At 43.8% G+C, this 23,349-nt stretch overlaps 1 protein-coding gene across 1 annotated transcript in view; it reads right to left on the bottom strand.

Moving 5' to 3' along the window:
• The window catches only part of LOC103272652 (ras guanyl-releasing protein 3-like), a 79,739-nt gene that overhangs the window by 28,887 nt on the left and 27,503 nt on the right, over positions 1–23,349 (bottom strand). The window contains 3 exon segments of the mRNA XM_021718611.1: positions 3,996–4,098; positions 5,120–5,317; positions 8,761–8,898. Coding sequence (XP_021574286.1) covers positions 3,996–4,098; positions 5,120–5,189 — 173 coding nt within the window. The 5' untranslated portion in view covers positions 5,190–5,317; positions 8,761–8,898.

Genomic DNA, 23,349 nt, shown 5'->3' on the forward strand with positions numbered 1-23,349 from the left:
TTTTGACAAGTGTCTATTCATATCTTTTGCCCGCTTTGTAATGGGGCTGTTTGTTTTCTTCTCTTAGGACTTTTTGATCTCCTTGAAGATCCTAGATGTTAGGCCTTTGTCATATATACAGCCGTGTCATATTTTTTCCCAAACTATGGTATGACTCCCTGCTCTCTTGATGGTTTCTTTGACTTTGCATAAACTTGTCTTATAGAAGAAAGATATAAAGAGAAAATATTTTCTTTTTTATTTTTATTTTTTGGAGTCTCACTCTGTCACCCAGACTGCAGTGCTGGGCTCCGGCGATCCTTCCACCTCAGCCTTCCAAGTAGCCGGAACTACTACCAGCTAATTTTTTATTTATTATAGAGAAGAGGTCTCAACAAGTTGCCTGGGTGGGTCTCGAACCCGCAGGCTCAGGCAATCCACTTGCCTCGGCCTCCCAAAGTGCTGGGATTACAGGCTGAGTCACCAAGCCTGGCCTTAGAGAAAATATTTTCATATGGCTGTATAATGTATTTATAATTATAATTATAATTTATAATGTTTTAAGCTGTATTCTTCCACAAGAGTCAAGAAGTTAAAAAATAAGAGTTTTATGAAGTAAAAAGTTACAGTAAGCTAAGGTTAATTAATTAATTTATTTTTCTTTTTTTTTTTTTTTTGAGTAGGAGTCTCACTCTGTCGCCCAGACTGGAGTGCAGTGGCATGATCCTGGCCACCGCAGCCTCACCCTGCTGGGCTCCGGCTATCCTTCCACCTCAGCCTTCCAAGTAGCTGGAACTACAGGTGCGTGCTACACGCCCAGCTAGTTTTTGATTTATTATAGAGATGAGGTCTCGCCAAGTTGCCCAGGCGGGTCTCGAACACGCAGGCTCAGGCAATCCACTCACCTCAGCCTCCCAAGGTGCAGGATTACAAGCTGAGCCACCGAGCCCAGCTAGGTTAATTTATTATTGAAGAAAAAAATATTTTTGAGTAAATTTAGTGTCGCCTAAGTGCACAGCATTTATAGAATCGGCAGTATGTACTGGAGTGTCCTAGGCCTTGACATTCACACACCACTCACTCGCTGATTCACCCAGAGCAACCTGCAGCCTTGCAAACACCATTTGTGGTAAGTGTCGTGGTAAGTGTCATATACAGGAGTACTATTTTTCACCTTTTATATAGCATTTTCAGTATAGCTTTTCTATGTTTAGATACACAAACACCCTTGTGTTCCAATTGCCTACATTATTCAGTACAGTCACATGTTGTGCAGGTTTGTAACCTTGGAGAAATAGGCTACACCATATAGCCTAGGCATGTCATAGGCTGCACCATCAGGGATTGTGTACATATGCTCGATGATATTCACACAACAATGACATCTCTTAACTATGCATCTCTCGGAAGATATCTCTGTCCCTAAGCAACGCGTGACCATGTAAGTATTTTTTTTTTTTTTTTTTTTGAGTCGGAATCTCACTCTGTCACCTAGGCTGGAAGGCAGTGGCACACTCACGGCCACCCCAGCATCGATCTCCTGGGCTTGGTGATCCTTCCGCCTCAGCCTTTCAAGTAGCCAAACTACAGGCGTGCGCTACCACGCCTGGCTAATTTTTTTATTTATTGTAGAGATGAGGTCTTGCCAAGTTGCCCGGGCTAGTCTTGAACCCACAGGCTCAGGCAATCCACCCACCTCGGCCTCCCAAAGTGCTAGGATTATAGGCTGAGCCACCGAGCCTGGCCTGTGTAGGTATTCTAATTTTCTTTACTATTTGCAAATGTCATTTTCAGGTATATTAATACTCAAGCTGTGTTATTTCCTTTCATGTCTATTTGTTGCTACTCTTTTTTTTTGAGTTGAAATCTCACTCTGTCGCCCAGGCTGGAGAGCAGTGGCACACTCACAGCTAACCCAGCATTGACCTGCTGGGCTCTGGTGACCCTTCCACCTCAGCCTTTCAAGTAGCTAGAACTACAGGTGCACTCTACCATGCCCGGCTAATTTTTTAATTTATCATAGAGATGAGGTTTCGCCACGTTTCCTAGGCTATTCTCGAACCCGTGGGCTCAGGCAATCCCTTCACCTCAGCCTTCCAAAGTGCTGGGGTTACAGGCTCGTCCACCGCGCACGGGTGTTCCTACTCTTTTTAACAAATATTTATTGAGCTCCTACTGTTTGCCAGTCACTGTGGATATAGAGTGAGCAAGGATCCAAAGGGAGAAAAATGAAAAGAAGCGTTGATTCAACTCAGATACAATCTGTGCTTTCCCCTATTAGACTTTACTATGCCTAAATGGCTCTTTTTATTTGTGTTTCCTACATAGATGGCCATACTAAGGGCAAACCTTCTTGTCTGTGAGTCATGTAAAAGTCTATCACATACAATTATATATGGCATATAATACTCGGTAATGGTAATACAAGGCTACGTTGCTGGTTTGTGTACTTTACAGTACTACATGTTTGTTGTCATTTTAGAGTATTCCTTCTACTTATATTTTTTTTAAAAGTTGGCTGGGCTCAGTGGCTCAGTCTATAATCCCAGCATTTTGGGAAGCCGAGGCGAGTGGATTGCCTGAGCCTGCGGGTTCAAGAACAGCCTGGACAACTTAGTGAGACCTCTTCTCTACAATAAATCAAAAATTAGCCAGGCATGGTAGCATGTGCCTGTAGTTCCGGCTATTTGGAAGGCTGAGGCAGAAGGATCGCTGGAGCCCAGCAGGTCGAAGCTACAGTGGCCAGGAACGTGCCACTGCACTCCAGCCTGGGTGACAAAGTGAGAGTCCAGCTCAAAAAAAAAAGTTAACTATATAACAGCCTCAGGCAGGTCTTGTAGGGGGTGTTCTGGAAGAAGGCATTATCATAGGAGATGAGAACATGTTGGTAGATGTGTTCTTTGGACAATGTCTGGATCATGAGGAGGGGTAGGGCCACACTGAGTCAATGCCCTCCATCCTTTGCCCATATTCTTCCCTTCAACGGTGGGACCCATGGACCCTTGGACCACTGGGGACAGAGGCCTTACTCACTTCCAGGGACCTTGGTTCAAGTGAATGTCTCCTTACCCTCTCTGTCATCTCTTCTGCTCTGAGGCTGTGAGAAAGATGAAAGGAAAAAGCAGAAAGTGGAGGAAGCTTGAAATGAGCGGGCAGACACCCCTCTTGGCCCCAGAAGCCTTGGCAGACCCTAACGGTACTCAAGGGATTCTCTCCCTCTCCGGCTTTCCCTGCCCTCAGAGGTTCTCACTCATTTCCAGGCCTTCTGGACTCGAAGAAGGCCAAGACTGCAGGAACCAGCGTTAGAGATTGTAAAATCAACACTGGATCTCAGGGAATAAAACTTCCTCATTAATAGGAGACCCTGAATTTTCAGTCATTTGGCTTCAAGTACTTTTCGGGAATATATGATGTCCGAAAGTGGTAGATGGCTAAAAGCCCTCCTTATAGAATAGGGCTTCTAACTAGGGGAGGTTTTTTCTTTTCATGTCAGGAGAAAATCTAAAATTAGTATCCATCAACGCATTACCATAAACCTGCTAGAATGTTCGTTGTGTCTTGCCAGCAGGGGAAGATGTGAACACTAAGTTGGTGTTGACGCCCGAGTCCAAGCATATTATTTTGGCTGGCATAGCTACATGACTAAGCTGTATCCTCTACGCCTGCCATTTTGCCATCCCAGAAGAAATAAAGTAGGTCTTGAATCATTAGCTATTCCTTCATTGTACAAACAGCAGAAATGTTTAAGACAAGTTAGAAGTATCCAACCTGTGGTTCCTGTTTCATTTTACATCTTGGTGAGCATATTCAAGTAGAGTTAAAAACATCCAGATGGTGAATGAACTACCGGGTGCATCATCCAGATGTTTTGTCTAGACATCTACATATATTCATGAAACAGCTGGATGACTGAAGATTGTTTACTCATCTTAATTTACTGGCTTTGGATAGACACGCTATCTAAATACAGCACTTTATTTATGATGGTAAAAATTACACAGTAGTTGAAAAGATATATGCAGAGAAGTTTTTCTGCCAACTCGGTGGAAGATAAATACCATCGGTGCATCAGCAGAACTATTCTTGGCAAATAACTATTATTCAGCTCTCCATTATCATCTGTTAAAAAAATAAAATGAGTGGTGAGGAGATAACAGTGTTATTCTTCACTTTCTCAAACATAATTAGAGAAACAATAGTGGCACAATTTTTTTCACGGACCCAATTATATTTTGCCTCCTACTGTAGCTAGTATTTTCTCAGTTATGGTGGGCGGGTCTCACCCTTCTGCTGGTTTACAATTGACAGATTTAGCAAATAAAAATACAGGATACCCGGTTGAATTTGAATGTAAACAATGGTTTTTGTTTTGTTGTTGTTGTTTGTTTTTTAGCATAAGTATGTCCCAGTCATTATTTAGAACATACACTAAAAATGATGTTTACCTGAAACTCACATTGAACTGGTCATCCTGTATTTTATCTGGCAAGCTTGCCAGTTTCATGTTGGTTCCTACAGTAGGAATTCAACAAACAACTTCTGCGTGACTCTATTTGTGCAAGGAATCATCCCAAATGCCAAGGTGAATACAAAAACAACATGAAATGAACAAAGCTGTAAATTCTGTACTCTAGTAGGAGATATAAGACAGGTGCAAATACAGAATGCAGTGAACTGTGCTGCCCATATTCGTCTAAGTCCAAAAACTGAGAAACACAGCAGCAGAGACCATGTGCTGTAAGAAAGTGACCATGGGCGGTAGGAGGGTGGAAGAAGCTACCAGCTTTCCCAACAGGAGAGATGACGATGGCGTCCATCCTGGACATTCAGTCAACATCTGAGATGGGCCAATGAAAGGAACATGACAAATGCACGGCAATAGGAAGGTGCGGGGAATGTTCCAGAAACATGAAATGGACAGTGTGGCTGGGGTGCAAGCTGTGGGCAGTCAAGGGAAAGAAATGCAGAGCAAAACTTCAGAGGCAGAAGGGGGTCTTCAGAGGCAGAAGGGGGTCTTCCACAAAGGCCGTGCATACCAAGGTCCAGAGATTGAACTCCACTCCATAAAGCAACTTGCATCTGCATAGAGGGGAGTGAGAGTATTGAAATATACACGAGGGATGAAAAAGAAGTTTCATACCAAACATCTCAATGCAAGCGCTCAGCAGTTCATCTAGCGTGGCTGCTTTCCCAAGGCCGCTTGACCCCATTGTTGTTTAGCCGTTGTCAAAAAACCAGAGACATCTTCAGCATCAGACACACCATCTCCATAATCACACAAGTCGATGTCGTTAGCACTTAGTGGTGACCTCTGTTTTCAGTTGTCCTTCAAGAAACCCTTTCCAAAAAGAGAGGAAGTTATTAGATTGGAGTTGAGCCTCCAATAAGCATTACTCTCCTACCTGAAAAGATGACTTCCATAGACTGTATCTTTCTATGAGAAAAATATCATAGAGTGACAGAGATGACATCAACCGCCATGATGGCAGATTGTCTGCTGGCTGTCCCTGTGCATGGATGGCACACAGAGACTACAGGACTGTTCCCTGCTAAATATCACCTCACTTCACAGCTGACATTTTTTTTTTGATGCAATATTTTACACTTCATATTCTTAAGTGATGAGACTTTTTTGGCTTAATATTAATGCAAGTATGTACAGGGAGATTTTTATTTTTTTTAATTTTTTTTGAGTTGGAGTTTCACTGTCGCCCAGGCTAGAGAGCAGTGACATGCTCACAGCCACCCCAGCGTCGATCTGCTGGGCTCCAGCCATCCTTCCGCCTCAGCCTTCCAAGTAGCTGGAACTACAGGCACGTGCTACTACACCCGATTAATTTTTTGATTTATTATAGAGACGGGGTTTCGCCAAGTTGCCCAGGCTGGTCTCAAACCTGCGGGCTCAGGCAATCCACTAACCTTGGCCTCCCAAAGTGCTGGGATGACAGGCTGAGCCACCAAGCCTGGCCAGGAGATACATTTTAAAATGCATATACATGTATGAACATTATCCTCAGTGACAAGCTCAGCAACTATAAAAAAAAAAAAGTCTTCTTGCTTGTCTCCTCTGATGGTCCACATTATTTTTAGTCATGGTAAAAATTCTAATTTTTTGAAAATCCACATCCTGCACTAGGCACCATACCTCATGCTTTAAATACAAGTATTTTTCAACTTGACCTCTAGCACAATTCTGTGAGGCAGTAATGAATTGTCCCCAGTTTACAGATGAGGTCATGGGATTCACAGAAATTCGGCAACTTACCCAAAACCACACAACGATTAAGGCCGGGATTCAGGATTCTGTTATCAAATAAAGCTTCTGGGGTCTCTTTCTCCCTTTTACTACTCTCCCAAGTGCAGATATCACAAACTGTCATCATTTTACACCCTAACCTAGTGTGAAGACTATCAGTCCTCCACACCATCTCGGAAAGAGGATAGAAGCCAAGTCACCTGTCATAGAGGCAGAAAGAAAATGTAGGGATGACAGCTGTCCCATTTCACAGTACCATCATGGGGAAAATGGAATTGGATATAACCTCTCAGAGTGGCTCACACTAAACGTATCCTGTGAGGGAGATACACCACTTTATTATTATTTTAATAAGTATCGATTTTAATTATTTATTTATTTTTTAGTCAGGGTCTCACTCTGTCCCCAGGCTGGAGTGCAGTGGAACGATGGCTAACCACAGCTTTGACCTCCTGGACTCAGGAGATCCTTCTACCTCAGCCTCCTGAGTAGCTGAGACTACAGGCATGTGCCACCACACCCGGCTAATTTTTTCTATTTTTGTAGAGACGAGGTCTCACGATGTTGCCCAGGCTGGTCTTGAACTCCTGGGCTCAAGCAATCCTCCCACCTGGCCTCCCAAAGTGCTGGGATTACAGGTCTGAGCCACTGCTCCCGGCCCATCACTTCATTTTACAGAGCAGATGCTTGATGCTATACAGGATGTGGAGAACTAGGGAGGTCATCACGCCATAAGACCTTTATCCATTTTGGAAAATTGAGTAGGTAAGCATGGCCATTAAGGACTCACATCATGGGCCAGTTGATGTCAATGTCTATTTCAGCCTCAAGATTTATTCAGCTGTCAATCACGGAGCACCCAACCTATGCCAGGCACTGGCTAAGCCTTGAGGCCACCAAGATGAACAAGTCATTGTCCCATCCTTACCTGCAACGGGCTCAGAGTCGACTTCAGAAAGCAAACACATGAATGAATAGGAAACAACACCAACTGCCCATGTGTATGGGTGTGGAGTCCAGTGGGCCTACGGAAGAGTGACGTTTGAATGAGTGTGTTCCCCGGGCACATAACTCTGGAGAAAACAACGTTTACTGTCTGTCTGTCTTGTGGAAGAACCATATTCTTGGGCCCCGGGACCCTTAGAACATGGAAAGAAGGGTGATCTCAAGTGTGCAGTAAAAGTAGCAATAGCAGCTCAAATGACTTGTGAAAGGATTTGTGAAAGTCATCTGGAAACAACTCTTCTGCATCTGTCAACAAAGTCACCATATCAGCAAAGCCTTTCCTGACCACCCTATTTAAAACACAACCACCTCTCTCTCCACACCCGCCTCTCACTCAACATGCCCTTCCTGGATTTATTTTCCCTCATAACACTTATCACCATCTGACACAGTCTGTATTTTATATGTTTATTTGTTTTTTAATCTCTCCAGCACTGTCAACAGAAGCTCCACGATTACAGAGACATTTGCATCTGTTCTCTAGTATATTCCTTCACACCCAAGGCTCTGATTCTCACCCAGAAAATACCAAAAAAGCATTTCCTAAAAGTAATGGATGAGTAGATGGGTGGATGAAAAAAATGAATAAAATAAAAATTGTCAAAGGTTTGTCTTTGAATATGGTATATTTATGTGAGTGTGTATAGATACCATACGTGATTAAGAGGTTATTTTTCAGTTTGTTTTACTAATGTGTTTTGTTTTACAAATTTTTATCAGCTGTAATAAAAAACATCACTGGGGGAAGGGGGGAGAAAATAAATGAAAACATCATTAGGATGAAAAATCTGCCAGCTTTAGACTTAATAGGATCTACCTATATTCCTAATAAGAACTTAATACCTCTTCTGGGATATATTGGGAAAACACCTGATTTCTCTCATGTACTCTATGAGTACCTTTAAAAGTCAAGATCAAACAGTTAACAAGTTTGACTACCTTCATGTATATTCAGACATTTTTTATCCTGCTACATACTGAATAGCAGATGTGTCACTTAGAATCAAATAGCCTAGATTAACAAAACTGGATTCAAAACAAAAATTATTCTGCGGAACTATATGGGGAAGGTATTGACCTCCTGACAAGGGGTTAAAGATGACCTGGGACCAAAGACCTGTCCCCATGTTTAGAGTTCTAGCTGTGATCTGTACAGAAGCTGGCACAAGATAAGCCAGCAGGGTCGGGCTGCCCGGTTACAATTTGTTTCTAGTCAGTCAACGTGTCTGCATCTCTGCTTAGCATTCTGACACCTGCTCATTTACCTGAGGTCTCATTTCGTAGGTGTGGACAGTATGGTGTCTATGATTGCCTTTTCAACAGTAAGGCTTCTTCATTAAAGAAGTGATTCATGATTTACAATAGGGCAGGAAGGAAAAAGGAAAGGAAGAAGTGACCCATAATCTCATCATCCAAAGACGACTTTTGTTAACATCATGACCCATTTCTTTTAGCTTGTCTAGGTGTATTTATTTTTTAGGAGAATTTCTTACATGCTTTGCAATCGTTTAAAGAAATACTTACCTGTTGCTTCCCTACAGATAAACTTCCAAGTCTGAGAGAATGTTAAAGGCAGTTATCATCATCAGGGAATACTTTGAGGAATCTGTCTGCACAACTGGTTTTTTTCAACTTGAATTATTAGTACTTTGGAGAACCTGATAAAAGAACAGAAAGAAACCCCCAATCAGAATTAAATAACGGAAACCCCCCAAAAGTCCACATTGCATTCAAGCATTTCCAAAAACCTTGAGTTATAGGCATTTGAGATTTGTCTCTAAACTTCACCTACAAATTCAATTAAAAAGGGAGGGTATTCAAAATAGTTCTTCAGTAACATGACTTTTTCTAAACATGTAAGATTTTTTTAAAATTCAACCTATTAAAAACCCACGACTATGACAAAACCAAGCTCTATACACATAGTGTAAAATACTATTTGAGTCCAGATATATTTATGTAAGTGGATTCTTCATTAAGCATTTCCAAACACCAACTTTGGAATGTTAGTAAATCTTTAAAACGGTTTGTGGTACAAATCATCAGACTCTGACCCTAAATCACTCCTGATTGTCTCAATGTGAATGTCAATGTTATTTTAGTCCGGGTTGTTTAGTCTCCCAATGGAGACTTTAGGACCTGCTGTTTAGGGCCTACGGTAGTTTTGATAGGGGTTTTCTGGCTGCAGTGAGAGTGACTGTTGTCCAGCATAGATGTTTTCTCACAAGTCTGAAAAGAATACAAGCCAAACTTCTCCTGGGGTTTGTATTATTTCTAAGAGAGAAATGTTATTTTATTTCTTATTTTTAATTTTTTTCTTTTTTTGAGGGTTTTGCTCTGTCACCCAGACAGGGTTTTGCTCTGTCACCCCGACATTTTTTTACCCTGAAACTTACTGAATAGTAGATGTATTACTTAGACCTAAATAGCCTAGATTAAGTAAACTGGATTCAAAACCAAAATGATTCAGCTGATCTGTCTGGGGACGGTATTGACCTCCCCACAAGAGGCTAGAAATAACCTGGGACCAAAGAGCCATCATCATGTTTAGAGCGTCAGGCTTGAACTCCTGCTCAGGCGGTCCTCCAACCTCGGCCTCCTGAGTAGCTGGGGCTATAGGCGTGTGCCACCACGCCCAGTTGGTTTTTTAAGTTTTATTTTTATAGAGACGAGGTCTCGCTGTGTTGCCCAGGCTTGTCTCGAACTCCTGGGTTCAAGCAATCCTCCCACTTCAGCCACCCAAAGTGCTGGGGTTTCCAGGCATGGGCCACTGTGCCCACCTGAGAAGTTCTATTTTAAAGGACATACAGTGTTTTGGGGTGTGATTTCAAAGGTCATCATATGCTCATGTAGCCAAAGGTCTTCCAATAACATGGTTTGGGAAGCCTCTATTGTAAAAAGAAAAAAAAAATCCTACTGAGGGTCCTTAGACAATAAGAACTGTGTTCCCAATGTCTGAACTAGTCAAAGGAAGTCAGTTCCAGGCAACTGTTCATTACTTGGTATAAATTAGCATCCCAGGCTCTTGACTCAGAACCTTTCAATTAAAAAAAGAAAGGAGGGTTTTAACGTTAGATAACCAAAATGGGGAATGTTTCTCTTACCTCTTAGTAAAATGCCATAATGCTTCTCGATTGTTTAAGAAGAATGATCACGTGAACCCACCATGGCACTTGCAAAACCCTGAGTGTTCAGGGGATGGAGTCTCCCTTTCCTGCACTACCTCTTTCCATAGAAATTTTCTTTTTGTAGCAGTGGGGTGCAGGCCCTACATGACCCAGGCCGATCTTGAACTCCTGGCCTCAAGCAATCCCCCCACCTCAGCGTCCCAAAGTGCTGGGATTACAGACATGAGCCACCACTCCCGGGCCTCTCCTCAAATTTTGAAAACCTTTTAAGTTGAGGATTGATGTAGGGACAATCCATAGAAGCAACAGAAAGAAAAGAGAAAAGGAAATGGAAGAAAAAATAGTGAGTTACGAGAGCATCCAGCAGTGGGCCAGGTGGCCGCGCCGTTCCTGAACATTCTCGAGCCAAAGTTAGGTAATGACTGTCAGAGACGCCGCAGACAAAATTCCCAGACGGTGTCTAGGACGTCCGCCAACATGACAGGGAAGGCTTCTCCTGGCTCTCGGACTGCAGGATTCTTAAGATGAAATATTCTATCTGGTAAGAATTCAACAAATAGTTTTGAGCTGATGTTGGCCATATAGGGACTTTGGAAGATGGTCTTGTCTATCACAATTTCTCTAGCCCAAGAGAAAACAAAAACCCTCGGAGACCCTTCCCTGCTAATGGCGGATATTATCTTTATGCATAAATGACCACATCTAATTCTTTACATTCATATGGCTACAAGGGGCTTCTCCACAGGTCTAAATCCTTTGTGAAAACAAGTGGTAATTATTGCAAACTTTGAAGTCCTGAAGACTAACGCCAAAGGTGTCAAGACATTCATTGTTCTGGTTATAAGCAAACTTAATTTTCCTTTCCCATCACAGATAGGAGATCGATTTTAAAGTGCTGACATTATATTGTCTGATACTCCATAGAAGAATCAAGATTTATATATATTTATTTATTTATTTATTTATTTATTTATTTATTTTATTTTATTTATTTATTTTTTTGAGTTGGAGTCTCACTCTGTCGCCCAGACTGGAGTGCAGTGGCCGCTCCCAGCCACCGCTGCCTCGACCTGCTGGGCTCCGGCGATCCTTCCGTCTCAGCCTTCCAAGTAGCTGGAACTATAGGCATGCGCTACCACGCCTGGCTCGTTTTTGATTTATTGCAGAGATGAGGTCTCACCAAGTTGCCCAGGTGGGTCTCGAACCCGCAGGCTCAGGCAATCCACTCACCTCAGCCTCCCAAAGTGCGGGATTACAGGCTACCAAGCCCGGCTATTTTATTTTAAAGATGTGGGGTACAATTCAGAATTGGGTATACAAGTGGACATCGTACAGGTAAAGTCTGTCTCTCTTTGGTTCCCACTTTGCTTGGTTTGAGATCAGGTACCTTATGAGCCAAGATTATACAGAGAAATGATAATACAACTCTGAAAGATAATTAATTTATCTGATAATTACTTACTGAGGATCTACTAGATACTAGACACAAAGCAAAATATGAGAGTGGCTAGTGGAAGAGGTTGGGGTTGGGGAAGGGGAGGATAAATGGGTGGGTAAGACAGACAACTCCTGCTTTTATACTCTAGCAAATAATTAAAGAAATGATTACAATAAAATGTTCTACAAGTGGCAAGCAAGTGGGGAGGGCCACTAACTCAGTCTAGGAGCCAAGGGCAAAGAACTTGACAAAAAGTGTCTGAGAGGATGGCAATTAAGAGAACTTGGGCCGGGCTCGGTGGCTCAGCCTGTAATCCCGTGCCTTTGGGAGGCTGAGGTGAGTGGATTGCCTGAGCCCATGGGTTCAAGACCCGCCTGGGCAGCGAGACCTCATCTCTACAATAAATCAAAAAATCAGCCGGGTGTGGTAGCGCATGCCTGTAATTCTGGCTACTTGGAAGGCTGAGGCAGAAGGATCGCCGGAGCCCAGCAGGTCGAGGCTGCGGTGGCCAGGAGCAGCCATTGCACTCCAGTCTGGGCGACAGAGTGAGACTCTAACAAAAAAAAAAAAAAATGAGAGAGAGAACATGAAAGACATTTAGAATGACTCAAGTGGTTGAGAGTGGCGAGAGATGAGACTAAAATGTCAGTAGGGTAGCTTATAAACAGAATTGCAAGCTATGTTGAGACATATGGACTTTATCTGAAGGGCAATGGGAACTGCTGTTTGAAAGGATAGTGGCATGATTGTATCTGGATTTTTCTTGTTCTTTTTTTGAGTCGGGGTCTCACTCTGTCACCCAGGCTGGAGTGCGGTGGCACCATCACGGCTCACTGCTGCCTTGACTTCCTGGGCTCAAGCCATCCTTCTACCTCAGCCTCCCAGTTAGCTAGGACTCCAGGCATGTGCCACCCTGCCCAGCTAATTTTTTGACTTTTTGTAGAGACAGGGTCTTGCTATATTGCCCAGGCTTGTCTCAAATTCCTAGGCTCAAGCAATCCTCCTGCCCCTGGCTTCCCAAAGTTCTGGGATGATAGGCGTGAGCCACCGTGCCCAGCCTGGATTTTTTAACAGATTCTGACAGCTACAGAGTGAAGAAGAGATTGTTGTCAAGACCTACACTGAGGATAAAGAAGCCAGTTAGTAGTCAATTACAACCATCCAAGCAAGGGATGATGGTTGTCTAAACTGGCATGTGGCAGTGGAGATGGAGAGATGTGGCTGGTTACATTATTTAGTTTGAAAACAGATCCAACAAGATTTGTTGATCTTTGTGCTATGGATGAGCAGATTCAAGGATAATTCCCGGGTTTCTAGCTAGATATTTGCCTGGGTTATGGTGTCCTTCCCCTGAGATGGAGAGACTGAGGGTAGAGGGAGGAGAAGCACGTTTTTGGGGGTCAAATGATGACCTCCCTTTGGCCATACTGAGCTAGAGATGTCTGAGACTCCAGGGGGATTTTTTTAGATGATGTCTCTTGAGTCATATCAAGGGGAAATTTTGAATTAACTTCAAAATTTCAGACTTCTGAAATTGATACTGAGTTGATCAACTTCTGAGTTGATACTGGGCATGTTCAAGGGCTAAGAATTAGCAGAAATGGAAATTAAAGAAACATGAGAGTGAGAAGTTCAATCGCTACCATAATCCCTGGAGGACAAGAATGATAGACCCATGCACAGGTGGGGGACTTGGCCTCGGATTAAACAGAGGACTTCCTCTTTCCATCCAATGACAGGAAAGACAAAAAAAAAATGGGCATGGAGATGGATAAATGGTCATCTTCATGGCAGAAAATCAAGGAAGATCCTGTCTGGCGACTTCTATTTACTTTAAAAAGGAGACAAAGCCGTCTGCCGGGAAATATGATGGGTACAGGTCTAAGGTGTATGAAGAGGAGAACATTTACAAAGGACATTGCAAAGAACAGAAGAAAGGAACCAGAATGATCAGGATTATTTCCATCCAGAGTAGAGAGCTGATGTTTCTCTTCTTCTGGAGTTTGCTTTGAGAAGAAATTCGGTGTTCCTCATTCCTTGGCCTGTGGTATCACCCACTTGTGTCTTGCTTTGGAAATTATTTCGGAGAGCTCTTCTGGGACAACGCGAATGGCAAGTTTCCTGCAGAGCAATTCTCGGGTTCTGTTGCTCTGGTCTAAGCCACAGACTTTAGCAGCTGGCATTGGCTGGGTGGTGACCCCCTCCCCCACAGGCACATTTCCCAGCTCCCACTTCACCTGGCTTGACACAGTGAAGAGGACATGAGGACGCCATTGGAGACGAAATAAGCAAATCATTCATCTTCCACCCTTTGCTTTGATCCAGGGCATCTCTTTCTGGCAATTACAACCTGAGCCCTCTTCCCTGTGATCTCCACCTTCCCAACCCGGCTTCCTGCATCTCTGCACCGACACTCACACCCTCCAGCACCCTCGTGTCAGTTACCTTTCAAAGGTCCTAAATCATAAGACATCACTCCTGCTTTTACCCAGTTTACTCTTTTTTTCCTTTGAGTTGGAATCTCACTCTGTCGCCCAGGCTGGAGTGCAGTGGCATGCTCACGGTCACCTGGGCTCCGGCGATCCTCCCACCTCAGCCTTCCAAGTAGCTGGAACTACAGCTGCACGCTACCATGCCTGGCTAATTTTTTGATTTATTGTAGAGATGAGGTCTCGCCAAGTTGCCCAGGCGGGTCTCGAGCCCGTGGGCTCAGGCGATCCCCTCGCCTCAGCCTCCCAAACCCAGTTTACTCTCTATACTTGATATGCTTTGGTTGTCTCGGCATGGGTCTTTCTATCGTAATTTCTCTCCTCATTTCTTTTAACTTCACTCCTCAGTTCTTTAAATTTCTCTTTCTGCTTCATTGTCTTTGATATTTTCTTTCAATTGGTCGCTCTTCCCAGTGTGTTCCTCCAAAGTTGTTTGCATCACTGTCAAAGTCATTTCTGTTGCAAATCTGCTGGGATAGTGTGAATATAGGAAAAGGGCCCGGTGCTTACAGCAGCGTTAAATCACTGTGAATGGGCTATGACTGATGACACGAAGAATAAAATACCCCACATTGATAGAGAGTGAGGTACAATCCCCAGAAGTTACTTAACAATGACAGAAAGGGGTAGCCGTGAGACTAGGCGGGTAGCCATGGTTAATACTGCATTTTTCAACTCTAAAAGTATTTTTTTCATTCTTGCCTTGGATGGGTTTATTGAACATGTTTTAATATTTTTGTTGTTTGTTTTATGCTGCAAAGTACTCTTAGTAATGGGGAATTAATCATCAACATTGTCCTGGGTTTTAGAAAACAAATAATGGCATCTAATGTAATGTGAAAGGCATTGCGTTGGGGAAATTACCTGTGTTCTCTTTAAATCTTAAAACACTACGAAAGCTATGTGTTATTATTCCCATTTTATAGATGAGGAAATTGAGGTTAGAAAGGTTAAATTGGCTGGGCATGGTGGTGGCTCAGCTTGTCATCCCAGCACTTTGGGAGGCCAAGGCGAGAGGAGTACCTGAGGCCAGTGGTTCAAGACCAGCCCGGGCAACTTGGTGAGACCTCGTCTCTACAATAAATCACAAAAACTAGCCAGGCGTGGTGGCGTGTGTCTGTAGTTCCGGCTACTTGGAAGGCTGAGGCGGACGGATCGCCTAAGCCCAGTAGGTCGAGGTTGCGGTGGCCATGAGCATGCCACTGCTCTCCAGCCTGGGTGACAAGAGTGAGACTCCAACTCAAAAAAAAAAAAAAAGAAAGGTTAAATTACTTGTCCAAGATCATGTCATAGCTAAGTTGCAAAGCCAAGTTCAACTCCAAAAATATGTATGTTTTTCTACCACCCACACAGAGTTTAGCTGCTGTTAAGGCTTCCTGTTAGATCTGTTTCTAGGCATTGTCTGGCACGGAGGTTTACTATTCCCTGTGTTTAGCATTCTGTCACTGGCCCTATTGTCTGAAAATGAATGGGCCTTCCTTGTGATGGAAAGCTTGGCAGTCAAAGAAATCACTGGTACCAAGAGTGCACAGAAGCCAATAACCAGCTCGTAGCTCATCGCACAAGGGCTTGTGGCATTTTTCTGGTCACAAGTAACAGGGTTCAGCTGTATCTTATCTCTTTTTTCCTGGTTGCCGGTATTTAACACTGGCAACCACAGTTACATATCGACGGCGACCTGTTGTAGGACGAATGAGAAGTAAGAGTCTTGAAGAGGCCGGCATGGTGGCTCAGCCTGTAATCCCAACACTTTGGGAGGCCAAGGCAAGAGGATTGCCTGAGCCCAGGGGTTCGAGATCAGCCTGGCCAACTTGGTGAGACCTCGTCTCTACAATAAATCACAAAAACTAGCTTGGCATGGTAGCATGCATCTGTAGTTCCAAATACTTAGAAGGCTGAAGTGGAGGGATCACCTGAGCCCAGCAGGTCAACTCTGGGGTGGCCATGAGTGTGCCACCGTACTCCAGCCGGAGCAACAGAGTGAGACTCTGACTAAAAAAAAAAAAAAAAAAAAAAAAAAAAAAAAGTTTTGACAAAGCTCTGGTAATAAATACCACGAGATCCCAAAGTCCAACCAAAAGGGTATTTTCCTAGCATTTGCTGGAACTGACCATGGAGACCCAGCAGCACCTGCAGTCAGTGGCCTCCAGATGGACACATCAACTACCCAAAGGGTTAGCACCTGCCTGGTAACTCTGGCATTCACACTGTGAATGATATCCCAAAATAAGACCAGAGCTAGGAAGCGCTTACCTCAGAAGTGAACATTGTCAACTTTGGGAAAACAGGTTTTTGGTTTTTTTTTTAAGAGTCGGAGTCTCACTCTGTCACCCAGCCTGGAGTGCAGTGGCACACTCACGGCCACTGCAGCCTCGAACTGCTGGTCTCAGGTGGTCCTTCCGTCTCAGACTTCCATGTTGCTGGAACTACAGGTACGTGCCACCATGCCCAATTAATTTTTGTATTTATTGTAGAGATGAGGTCTTGCCAAGTTGCCCAGTCTGGTCTCGAACCCATAGGCTCAGGCAATCATCTCATCTCAGTCTCCCAAAGTGCTGGGATTATAGGCATGAGCCACCGTGCCCAGCCCAGGAAAACAATTTAAAAAAAAAAAATCAATGGTGTCTTCTGATGTTGCCAATACTGCATTCCTAAGAATCCTATCTGTGGCCCTAACGTTCTGGAAGTTCCTGGTCTCAAATTCCCTGTTGTCAAGTCACATTCCCGTCCACCTTAGGGGTTCCATTTACTTCAGAGTGAATTTGAGGATGATGACAATGGTGGTGGTGATGATGCTGGTTGTGGAGTACAAAGAGGAGGAAGAGGAGGAGATGTCCTTTTGAATGCTCTTCATGGCAGTCACCATGTAGAGCTTCCAACCCAACAAACTCCGGGAGGCCAGGCTCTCCCCAACCATCCAGAGACAAATAAAAGGCAGCTAAATCTTATTGCTTCATTGTTACCAAGAAATGCAACAAGCACTTGCAAGATGAGCTCCCAGGTGGGTACTGACCTCTACTCAGTACTAGGCAGCAGTACTAACGTGCCCTACCATAGGCACCTACAGTGATCAAGAAGATGTGTTTAATGACTGTGCAAAACTCCCAGGGACGCTCCCGCTGGGCACAGATGACAAGCTCTGAGGATAGAGTCTACACAAAGGAGACTCCGAAGAAGCAAAGACTTGACACAGAAAGCCTCTAGAAAGCAAGAGAAAGGGAACAGAAGGCACAGCCTAGAATGCTAAATCTCTCCCAACCTGTGTTATTCCATGCTGGGTGCGGAAGCTGACTATGGCCAAAAACACTAAAAAGGATTTTAAGACCTAAATTCTGCCGGCTGTGGTGACTCACACCTCTAATCCCAGTATTTTGGGAGGCTGAGGCAGGAGGATTGCTTGAGCTCAGGAGTTTGAGACCAGCCTAGGCAACATAGCGAGACCTCATCTCTATAAAACATAATTTTAAAAAATTAGCTGGGCATGCATGGCACACACCTGTAGTCCAGCTACTCAGGAGGCTGAAGAGGAAGAACACCTGAGTCCAGGAGGTCAAGGCTGCAATGAGTCATGATTGTGCCACTGCATTCCAGCCTGGGCAACAGAGCGAGACCCCAACTCAAAAACAAAAACAAAAAAACAAAAGCAACCCTGAGTTCTAAGTTGCTACACAGGAATGCAGAAAGAAGCCCCAACTTAATGAAAAGCTGCTTTCAAATATATATGAGAGGGAATCCCCCGAAAAACCTGTTATTTATTTATAAAACAGTGTGTGTTTATTTTTACATGTTTAAACTTCAGTCACCTTCAAAGCACTCTTAGTTTGATGCAGTGCACCTATCAAGGTGCTTTTTCCACTGCTCAAAACAGTCTTTGAACTTGTCAGTTTAGCTGTCTTTTAGTGCTTCTGCCTTTTTTGTTTCACCTCTTCCACGTTTCTCTCTGAGGATTTTTTTCATTGGGGAAACAAAAAAATCGCTCAGAGCAAGATCAGGTGAATAGGAAGGGTGGGGACACGAGGACCATACAGCTTTTGGTCAAAAACAGAACATTCAGTGCAGCACAGGCAGGTACATTGTCATGGTGGAAGAACCAGTCACCTGTTTACCACAACTCTGGATGTTTCTTTTGCAAATTATGACAAAACCTTCTTGCAACTTCCAGATAAAAACTTTGGTTGACTGTTTAATCTGGAGGAACAAATTCCAAGTGTACTACCAGGGACCCATCCTCCAAAAGATAATTTCAGGGGTTTTTTTGAGGGGGGAGTCCCCCCATTGTATATTCTCAGAGAAAGGCCTTCATTCACTTGAGCAAAAATGCCAACATTGATTATCTATTAAACATCAAGACAACACTTTGAGCTGGAGAGGCGAAGACCCACAACCTCAGGCAGGAAAAAATGATAATCCAGTTTTCATAAACCAATGAGCCCATTCAGTCCAGTGACAGAGACAGATGCCCAGGGCATTGTGGGAGCATAGAAATCGGACTGAATTCAACCTAAAGAGATCTAGGGAGGCTTCCTGAAAGAGAAGACAACCAAGGATATTAAGTTTCATGGGTCACAAAACTAAAACAGAAAATACAGGCTAAATCCAATGGTGTCAGACAGTAAAGTGGTTGGAAATGTCTGAGCTTGATTCCTGAATTGGACGCAGGATGGATTTGAGCACCCTACTATAAAGCAATTTACCACCACACGAAAAAGGAATCAGAGCACACACAAGACGATGGTATTTAGAATAAGAACTGATAACAGAGCAAAATGATTGGGGTCAGGCAGGGTTGCACTGAGTTCTGAACTGTCTTTGGATATTTTATTTTAAAGGCACAAATAGGTCAGGTGTAGTAGCTCACACCTATAATCCTAGTACTCTGGGAGGCCCAAGGAAGGAAGATCACTTGAGACCAGGAGTTCAAGACCAGCCTGGGCAACATAGAAAGACCCTATTTCTACAAAAAAAATTTTAAATTATCTGGGCATGGTAACACACCTGTGATCTTACTTACTCAGGAAGCTTAGGAGGATCACTTGAGCCAAGGAGATCGAGGCTGTGGTGAGCTATAAAATATAATATATAATAATATAATATAATGTATATATATAATTGCGCCGCTGCACTCCAGCCTGGGCAACAGAGGGAAATCCCATTTCCAAAAAAAAAAGATACAAATAAATAAAAGCATTACATAAACTGTAGAAGCTGCCTAGTGCTGCTTTATTATTATTCATTTCATTATCCAATTTTACTAACAGTGATGAGCTTTAAAAGATACATTTCTTACACCATTTTAACAGTAACTTTATATACATAAATACAGCAGATGCCCTGAAGATGTAATATGAACTTCCCTTTTCTTTTTTTTTTTTGAGTTGGAGTCTCACTCTGTTGCCCAGGCTGGAGTGCCATGGCATGCTCACGGCCACCCCAGTGTCAACCTGCTGGGTTCTGGCGATCTTTCTGCCTCAGCCTTCCAAGTAGCTGGACCTACGGGCATGCGGCACCATACCTGGCTAATTTTTTTTTAATTTATTGTAGAGATGAGGTCTTGCCAAGTTGCCCGGGCTGGTCTCGAACCCGTGGGCTCAGGCAGTCTACTCGCCTCGGCCTCCCAAAGTTCTGGGATGACAGGCTGAGCCACTGAGCCTGGCCAAATTTCCCTTTTCTAAGAGAAATTCTATTACATCATCATCTAAGTAAGAACACTTCACCTCTATTTAGAAACCCGTGTGTTTGTAATGCTCTTTTATGGGACAGTAAAGTCTCAGTTTGAAATTACTTCTGAAACAAGGATTTGGAGCTAGACTTTTTATTGGAACCAATTAAAAGGAAAGTATAAGAACCAAAAAAAAAAAAGTTGTGCTTAAAATGATTGTTGTGCTCTCAATTAAATTCACACAGCTTGAGACCCGTCATTTGGAGACTCTACTTAAATGACTTTGTCATTCTCTTTTATTTCAGATGTTTTTCCTACAGCAAATGGTTCTTCCTTTCTCTAGAAGGAAAACAAGCCTCAAGAGGCAGTGATGTGTCTCTTCCCCACATCTAAGACGTTAAGTCATTTCACCTTAGTCCCGAAAATAAATCACAGTTCATACCGTGTGTGTGTGTGTGTGTGTGTGTGTGTGTGTGTGTGTGTGTGTGTGTGTGTATGTGACTAGAAAATTATTGTAGTATCTTAGGTCCACTTAACTTCTCCAAGACTCACTTTCATCATCTCTAGCATGAGAAAAGTAACATCACTCTGCGTTCCTCATCAGAACAAAACAACTCATTTCAAAGATGTTTTAAGAGCATCAATCACAATAAGAAAAAAAAAGGAAGTTCTGAAATGATGTAATGTTCCCAACTAAATTTGTAGACTAGTTCTTAGGACTTTAGAGTACATTTCCCCCACTAGAACGACATGAAAGATAGTCCAATGGCAGACATGCCTATGGGAAACCAGGAGGCAGGCAGAGATCGGTCAACAGGCTGAAAAGAACGTTGGGAATTCTCAGGAATTTCAGAGGCTGATAGACTCGTTCGTTAGGGAAATTTGCCTCCAGAAATCGCGCGACTCTTAGAGACTAGGACCTGGGGGGTATTCTGGACTCACTAGCGATCTAGAAAGACAAAGAAGAGGAGAGATGGAGGGAGAGGAACTGCTAAGGAGTTAGAAGAATGGAAAGAAGGATGTGTTGGTGGGTTCTAAAAAGGAGGAATTAACGGACTGCAATTTACTAAAGTGCAAGCAGTCGAAGACAAACACAGGGGATCCCGGAGTTAACTTCTTTCCCTTGACCTGCCGGATCAAGTTGTCTGCCCCGCTCCCCCCAGAACAGTGCCAGGCCTCTCTTCTCTGTGTCTCGTGGAAAAGGACTCCTCTGTCTACTCGCTACGCTCCTTGAATACTGCCTAGGGATTGTGTTGTGTGTCCTGTCACTTACCACCTCTGATGTCTCTTCTGGCTAAAACCAAACACAGACAAAGCCCGCCAACCTCTCCTGGCCATCCCTCCTGTCTTTCCCATCCTCCACAGCCAAGGAGAATGTGCTGGCTCGGCTAGGCATGGTGGCTCACGCCTGTAATACGAGCACTTTGGGAAGCCGAGATGGGAGGACTGCTTGAGTTTGTGAATTTGTCAGCTCTATTCTGTCCCTCCTTCAGATCACCAAAATCAAGTTCGGCTCAAGTCCTCCTCCACTCTCAGCCCCTACCCCACCAGGACTATTCAGGCAGAAGTCACCACACCCACCTTCTCAGGCTCTCTTCATCACTTCATACAGCAAGGCCCAGCAGCAGTGTGTTACATCTTGACCACACCCCTAAGGTTCTCTCCTGGGATGGGTGGGTTTCCTGGCAAGTTCTCTTCCTTGGTTTTGCTCCATCACCTCTGGTCATACCTTGCCGGCCTCTCCTACCACTGGCCTCTAAACTGCAGAGGGGTCTCAGGCCTCTGTTCTTGGCCTTTCCTCTTACCTTACCAGTTCTCTGCAGGAAACTCATTCACAGACACGACTTCAGTCACCACCTCTAGGCGGATGACTCCAAACCCAACAGATGCCATGCAGAAGGAGGGAGTGGGGTTTGCAGCCAGGCAGAGACTTGGAATTGCCTCCTGCCTACAAGTGTGTGACCAGGACAAACTTTCCATAAATCTCGAGTAAGTTTCCATATCCCCCCCACCAATCCAATGCTAGTGAAACTTCAAAATGGCGCAGTCACTTTGGAAAACAGCTTGGCAGTTCTTCAAGAACGTAAAGTTACCCTATGATCTAGCAAATTCTCTCCCAAGAGAACTGAAAACATATGACCACACAAAAACCTGTCCACGAACGTTCACAGCAATGTGATCCATAAATGCCCCAGTGTGGAACCAACCCAAACGTCCATCCGCTGATGAGTGGGTTAACATAACAAGGTAGCTCTGCACAGTGGAATAGTATTCAACCGTGAAAAGGAATAAGCCACCCACACGTGGTACAATATGGAAGCACTATGTTCAATAAAAGAAGCTGGACACAGAAGGCCTCATATCAATGTTTCCATTTATAGGAAATATTCAGAACAGGCAAATCTGTAGAGACAGAAAGTAGATATGTGGTTGTCAGGGGAAGACAGGCCTGGGAAGTGACTGCAGTGGGCTCAGGGGTTCTTTCTTTTTCTTTCTTTCTTCTTCTTCTTTTTTTTGAGTTGGAGTCTCACTCTGTTGCCCAAGCTGGACCTCCTGGGCTCAGGCGATCCTTCTGCCTCAGCATCCCAGGTGTCTTGGACATGCCACCAATGCCAGCTAATTTTTTATTTTTTATTTCTTAAGGTAATCTTTTTTTCTTTTTTCTTTTTCTTTTTCTTTCTTTCTTTTTTTTTTTTTTTTTTTTTTGAGTCAGAATCTCACTCTGTCACCCAGGTTGGAGTTCAGGGGCACACTGCTGACAGCCACTGCAGCCTTGACCTACTGGGCTCAGGTGATCCTTCCACCTCAGCCTTCCAAATAGCTGAAACTATAGGCACATGCCACCACACCTGGCTAATTTTTTTTAAAAATTTATTGTAGAGACAAGGTCTCATCAGGTTGTCCAGGCTGGTCTTGAACCGCTGGACTCAGGCAATTAATTCTCTTGCCTCAGCCTCCCAAAGTGCTGGGATTATAAGCTTGAGCCCACCCTGCCTGGCCGAGTTTTTTTTATTTTTTTATATGTTGCCCAGGCTGATTTCGAACTCCTGATCTCAAGCAATCTGCCCACCTTGGCCTCCCAAAGTGACAGGCATGAGCCACCGTGCCTGGCCACACTGTTTCTTTTTTTAGAATTTCTCCCTTCTCCCAATATGTCTCCTTTGTGGTCACATCTTCACTTTTCAAGAATTCTCCTCCCCGCAACTCTTCCAGGTAGATTTTGGCACTCACTGGTACTGATTTCCTTTGGGTTTTGCATGATGTATAACACTGAATGGTTCTGTTGGTATTCTCAGTAGTATCTTAAGAATGAGCCTGTAAACCGGGCTCGGTGGCTCAGCCTGTAATCCCGTGCCTTGAGAGGCTGAGGTGAGTGGATTGCCTGAGCCCGCAGG

Source organism: Carlito syrichta, unplaced genomic scaffold, assembly GCF_000164805.1.
Source record: "Carlito syrichta isolate Samal-C Ts95f unplaced genomic scaffold, Tarsius_syrichta-2.0.1 Scaffold313059, whole genome shotgun sequence".
Classification (NCBI taxonomy): domain Eukaryota; kingdom Metazoa; phylum Chordata; class Mammalia; order Primates; family Tarsiidae; genus Carlito; species Carlito syrichta.